General features: G+C 36.4%; 1 protein-coding gene across 14 annotated transcripts in view; it reads right to left on the minus strand.

Moving 5' to 3' along the window:
* CCDC88A (coiled-coil and HOOK domain protein 88A) overlaps window positions 1-6,417 on the minus strand; it is a 157,122-nt gene that overhangs the window by 107,159 nt on the left and 43,546 nt on the right. For all 14 annotated transcript variants that reach the window (XR_001371182.1, XR_001371181.2, XM_014591800.1 and 11 more), the window contains exon 4: window positions 3,627-3,696. Coding sequence is in view for 12 of the 14 variants with exons in the window: in XM_014591800.1 (XP_014447286.1) it covers window positions 3,627-3,696 (70 nt within the window). In the remaining 2 variants the exon portion in view is untranslated. The remainder of the gene's footprint in view (window positions 1-3,626; window positions 3,697-6,417) is intronic.

Consider the following 6,417-nt stretch of genomic DNA (forward strand, 5'->3'; position numbering starts at 1 on the left):
TACGGCGTGTGCACTCACCAGACAGAGAGAGACAGAGAGACAGAAAGCGAGAAATCACCCCCCAGGGGGGATGGCCACGCCACAATCCCTTCTCCTCCATTCTCCTCTCAGGATCTTTGGCACACACGCACACGCGCCCAGCATGAGTTTAAGCCACCGGGTCTGGGACTCAAACCACGGTCGATTATGTGGGAGTCCAGAGACATAGTCATTACGCCAACTGCTGGTCCCCAATTTTTTTTAAATTATTTTATTTATTATTTTTTCACATGAGTTTTACCAGAGGAAGAGAGACAGAGAGAGGGAGAGGGAGAAAGCAAGCCACCAAGTTTGGGACTCGAACCGTGGTCAGCCATGTGGGAATTCTAGCACTTTAACCACCATGCCACCTGCTGGGCCCTCAACTAAAATTTTTTTATGAAAAATAGAACTACCAGCAATCCCTCTACTAGGTATACATATCCAAAGGAGATTAAATCAATATGTGGATGAGTGAGCTGCACTCCCATGTTTATTATGGCACTATGTTTATTCACAATAGCCAACATATAGAATCAACCTAAATATCCATCGTCTGATGAACAGAAAGAAACTGTGGTATGTGTATACAAGGGAGTATGTCATAAGAATTAATGAAATCCTGTCATTTGCAGCAACATGGACAAACCTAGAAGACATTATGTTACATCAAATAAACTATGCAGAGATGATAAATACCTCATGGTCTCATTCACATACAGAAGCAAAAAAAAATTATCTTAAGTATAGTGTAGAATAGTGGTTACCTAAAGATTGAAAGAATAAGGAGAGGTTGGCTAATGAGTCAAAATTACAGTTCTCTACAAAGAATAACTTCCAGTGTTCTTATAGCACAACAAGGTGACTACAGTTAAAAATTCATACTTAAAAAAAAATTTTTTTAGAGAGATTTCTGCTATAGGGCACATGTGCTCACTGGAAAAACAGAGAGAGACAAAGGGACAGAAAGCAAGAAATCAACCACCCAGGGGAGATGGCCATGCTGCAATCCTTTTCCATTCTCCTTTCACAATTCTGGGCAAGCATGCACACTTGTCTGACAGGAGCTTCAAGCCACTGGGTCCAAGACTTGAACTGCAATCGACTACGTGGGAGTCCAGTGACATAACCATCATACTATCTGCTGGTCCCAAGAACTTGTACTTTAAACAGCTAAATGAGAAGAATTCTGCCTCATAAATATGTACAATTATTACATGTCAATAAAAAAAATTACTTTGGGTCAGATGTTCACCATCAAGCCAACCTATCTGTGATGAAGTATAAAACACTTTTTTCAGACTTTTTTTCTACTACTGATTAATCTACTCTCTAGCTATCCTAAGCCACATTGGTTACCACTCCTCTGCCTTAACTTCTGCTATTCTCTGTGTTTGTCTCCCTTGCACCTCCTCATCTCTCTACTGAACTTAATAATCATCATCCTAGGCACTGTTGTAACATCTCTGTGTAGTCTTCCCTGACCCAATGGTCCTCAACCCTCACTAACATGCAAACTTTAAGAATAAACAGCTTTGGGGCTGGTAGGTGGCATAGTGGTTGGCAGTGCTGGACTCCAACATGGCTAACTGGGATCTGAGTCCTGATCTGGCAACTTGCTTTCTCACTTTCCCTCTCCACCCCCTGATAAAATTTAAAAGTAAATAATTCCATAAAAAATGAATAGCTTCATATTTTATATGTGTTAATTTTGTGCATATCTTGGAGCCGGCAGGTGTAGTGGTTAAGGGTGCTGGACTTCCACATGACCGACCGCAGCTGGAGTCCCGGACTGGTGGCTTGCTTTCATGCTCGCGCTCTCGTTTGCTCGCTCTCTCTCTCTCTCACTTTGTTCCACTCTGGTCAAATTAAAATAAATAAATAAAGTTAAATAAAAAATAATAATAAAATTTGTGCATATCTCTATTTCATATTAATTATTATATGATTTCCCTATAATGTGTAGACTCCCACCAAACCACAAGCTCAGAACATGAACAATTTCTTTATATTCCTGGTACCTATAATTAGGTATTTATCTACTAAATGCATATGGATTAAAAATAATTCCATTTTGCCTGCAAATTTTTTTCACTTTGCTTTATATTTGTATAATCAAATATCCTAGAATAACTCTGAAGACTATTTAAACTCCTAATTCACCCTATCTAATTGATAAGTTTCCACTATATAAACAACTAATTTGCTTTAGTTTTTATTTTGGTTTTATTTTTGTCTGCTTTGACTGAAGGGGATGTGGCAATTGGAGAAGATATACTTGATTTGGATAATAAGTAACCTATAAGGTTAAATCCACTGTTGGAACTGTTAGGTAGCTAGTTTCTCCAACCATACAAAAATTAAAACTTTGACTATATCATATTTAAAATATAGTAAAAAGAAAAATTTTTTAAAAATAATTGGGACCAGTAGATGGTGAAATGGTTACATTGCTGGACTCCCATGTAGTCAACTGCAGTTTGATTCTTGGACCCGATACCTTAAAACTCATGCCAGGCGTGTTGCATGCGTTCCCAAAATACCACGAGAAAAAGGGATTACAGTGTGGTCATCCCCCAGGAGTGGGGGAGGTGATATATTGCTTCTCTGTCTCTTTGTCTGTCTGGTGAGCACACATGCCCTATAGCAAAATTCTCTCTTGAAAAAAAAGAAAAAAGAAAGAAAGAAAGAAAGAAAGAAAGAAAGAAAATAAGTCATTTAAAGGATCTAAGGAACAACTTCTCATCTTTCCATTCTGGAATAGTTCAGTATAAATTAAAACATACCAATCAGTAAAACCTTCAAAAACTATGACAGAGATGTAATAGAAACCTGGAAATTATTTTGAAATTATTTCTTTTCTAAGGTCATATTATTCCCTTAAACTTATAATTACATCAACTTCTATTAGATAGGAGTTCGTGTTTATTGAAAGACAAAATTAAAGTCTGAGCTTATTTTGGTACAAAAAGTTCTAAAATCCATGAATAGTTTATTCATAATATGCATTTTCCATGAACTTTTTAGAGCCCATTCATATCTCTCACTTTTAATGAGACCCTAAAAATAATCACAAAAGGGAACCAGCAGTTAGTGTAATGGCTATGTCGCTGGATTCCCACGTAGTCGACCGCGGTTTGCGTCCTGGACCCAGTGGCTTAGAATTCATGCCGGGCGCGTGTGCGTGAGAGCCCAAGATCCCGAGAGGAGAATGGAGGAGAAGGGATTGCGGCGTGACCATCCCCCCCGGGGGGTGATTTCTTGCTTTCTGTCTCTCTGTCTCTCTCTGTCTGTCTGGCAAGCGCACACGCCCTATAGCGAAAAAACCTCTCAAAAAAAAAAAATCACACAAAAAACATCAGTTTGGTATGATAGAAAAAAAAAAAAAAAACACTGGGCTTAATGTAAAATATCTGGTCTTACATACAACTTACAAATATTCTAACCTTGTTTTCTCTCTATAAAACAGAGTATCATCTCCAGCTTCTATAGAGCTATGAAATTACCTAGTGAGTTAATATAAATAAGCCAGCCCTTGGTAAATACTACATATAGTATTACACAAAGATAAAACATTAGTATTATACTATGACAATTGTAATACTTACCAGAAAAGGGATTTTTGCCCATGACTAAAACATTTGGCAATGACATCATGATCAATTGTTGCAAAGTCTCCTGTAAAAAGATATCCAACAGTTGTTATGTGAGTAATACTGACTAAGTAATTTTTGGTTTTTGTTGGCATATGAAAATTTATTACTACTCTGTTTTCACCATCAAAATTCATATCTTGGGGGCCGGCAGGTGGCATGGTGGTTAAGAGCGCTGGACTCCCACATGGCTGATTGCCGTTCAAATCCTGGACCTGACAGCTTGCTTTCTCACTCTCTCTCTCTCTCTCTCTCTCTCTCTCTCTCATGCTCTCATTCTGCCCCTCTCTGGTCAAATTAAAATACAGAAATAAAAGTTAAATAATTAAAAAAAAATTTATCATGTTGATCTCTCCTTCTTGCCTCTGAATAGAGCCAAAATCCCGGAAGAAGGGAGAAATGGAGAAGGGACTGCAGCATGACCATCACCCATGGGAGGGTGCATTCTACTTTCCCTCTCTTTCTCTTTCCAGTGAGTACATGTACTCTCTGGCAAAATTTAAAGAAAAAAAAGAGAGAGAAAAAGAATTTTGTCAGTACTGAAAGAGGACAACATTTTGAAAAAATCAGAACAGTCATTCACTCAACAAATATTTCTTCAGTGTCTTTTGTCTGCTAGAAACATAGCAGTGAACACCACCCAACCTAACCACATTCTTCAGTTGACCTCTAACACCCTTTTGTTATTGATATATAAGTTTACATGAATTTAAAATCATGTTGCTAATATATGATACAAAAACTATTTCAAGCAGTATACCATATATAAACAGTACATTAGTATTTAAAGGTCATTTAAACTAGGTTCTCCTCATAGCAAGGAGTTAAACACTTTTTTTTTTTAAGAGTTAATAAACACTTCTGGCAAAGGTCAGGCTTTACTGCTCTTTCCTGAATCATTAATTGAACAAAATGCTATTACCAAAACTGCACAGTAGTATTAAATATAAGTTTAATGATGTGTGAATGAGACTATCTTTTTTTTGAAAGAGAGAGATTTTTGCTATAGGGTGAGTGTGCTCACCAGAGAGATAGGGAGACCAAAAGCACGAAATCACCCTCGTGGGGAGATGGCCACACTGTAATCCATTCTCCTCCATTCTCCTCTCAGGATCTTGGTGCAAGCATGCACATGTGTTCAGTGTTGAGTTTTGTTTTATTTTTTTCTGAGAGAGATTTTTGTTAAGGCACATGCACTTGCTGGAGACAGAGAGAGAGACAGAAGGCAAGAAATCACTCCCTAGGGAGGATAGCCATGTCACAATCCTTCTCTTCCAAACTCCTCTCGCGATTTTGGGCACGCATGCACACATGCCCAGCTTAAGTTTTAAAGCGCCTGGATCCAGGACTCAAAACTGCAGTCGACTACATGGGAGTTCAGCAATGTAATCATTACACCATCTGCTTGTCCCCTAGAGAATTATCTTTAACTGGACTAATACATACAGTAAGTGCATTCATGCTGGAAAAATTCATTTTGCAAGCTATAATAATACATAGTGATTCAATGTATAAACAAATATATACAGGTTCAAAGATTTCTAAAATACACTGGAATGACAGTTCCTCTTTTCAAGCTCTTCTAATTTATTTTTTAAATTTAGTACATAATGACATTTATCCTACTGTCCTTTGATTTGTTACTAGTGAAAAGAACTAAGGCAATTTTGTCATATTTTAGTAGACTATAGAAAAAATTTAAACAAATGGCATTAAAAGAAAAAGAACACATGACCAGTGCCAAAAATGTGATAGAGGGGCTGGCAGTTAGCGTGGTTAAGGGCTCTGGACTCCCACATGGCAGACTGCAGTTCTAGTCCCAGACCTGGTGGCTTGCTTTCTTACTTTCCCTCTCTCTGTCCCTGTCTGGCCAAATTTAAATAAATTAATAAATTTAATTAAAATTAAAAGTCTTGGATTTTTTAAAAATGTGATGGAATATAAAGTATACACATAAGATCTTGGCTACTAAATTTTATTAATCCTCTAAATGTCGATTATATATAACAGACCTTTTAAAATAATAGATGTTTTTTAAAACCAAAAAAAAAAAATCTGCACTCCATAACAACTAGATTAATTTTACTATAACTCTTTTTTGGTTAATATTAGTGATATCATACAATGAAAAAATTAATAAATTAAAATTTTCTATTTAAAAAGTATTCTTTCCTCTTGGGCATCAAATAAATAAGTAAATATTCCAAGGACATGGCCTTTGCTTTGCTCTCACTCTTGTGATATGAGTTGAACTCTGCAAGATCCTCATCAAGAATGGCTCTCAGACTGGTCGTCCAATTGTGAGCTGAATAAGCCTCTACTCTCTTCAATTACCCAGTTTCAGATATTTTCTGATATGAGCAACAAAACATACTAGAACATCAACCACTAAAAATAAACACAAATATTTAATCTCTGTCTAGATCATCAACAATCAAAATATACTAAAATATATCACTTCAAATACTTGTAAGAGGTAAGTGAAATACTGCACCAAAAATTTTTTTAAATAGTTTTAGAAAGAGTCTTTTTCCAAGAGACAGGTGATTTAACAAGTAGGACTAGACCCTCATTGATAGAGATATTATTAGTTTGAAATCTGTCATATTTTACTAAAACGGGCTGAATCTATACATGAGAGTAAAATTTACTTTAGTAAGTCAATTAATTATATAAATAAGACGGCTGACCCATTTCTAAAAATAATTTAGAAGTACATTAGAAACATTTATCTAAGAATATGAAG

Source organism: Tupaia chinensis, unplaced genomic scaffold (genome assembly GCF_000334495.1).
Source record: "Tupaia chinensis unplaced genomic scaffold, TupChi_1.0 Scaffold000622_1, whole genome shotgun sequence".
NCBI lineage: Eukaryota > Metazoa > Chordata > Mammalia > Scandentia > Tupaiidae > Tupaia > Tupaia belangeri.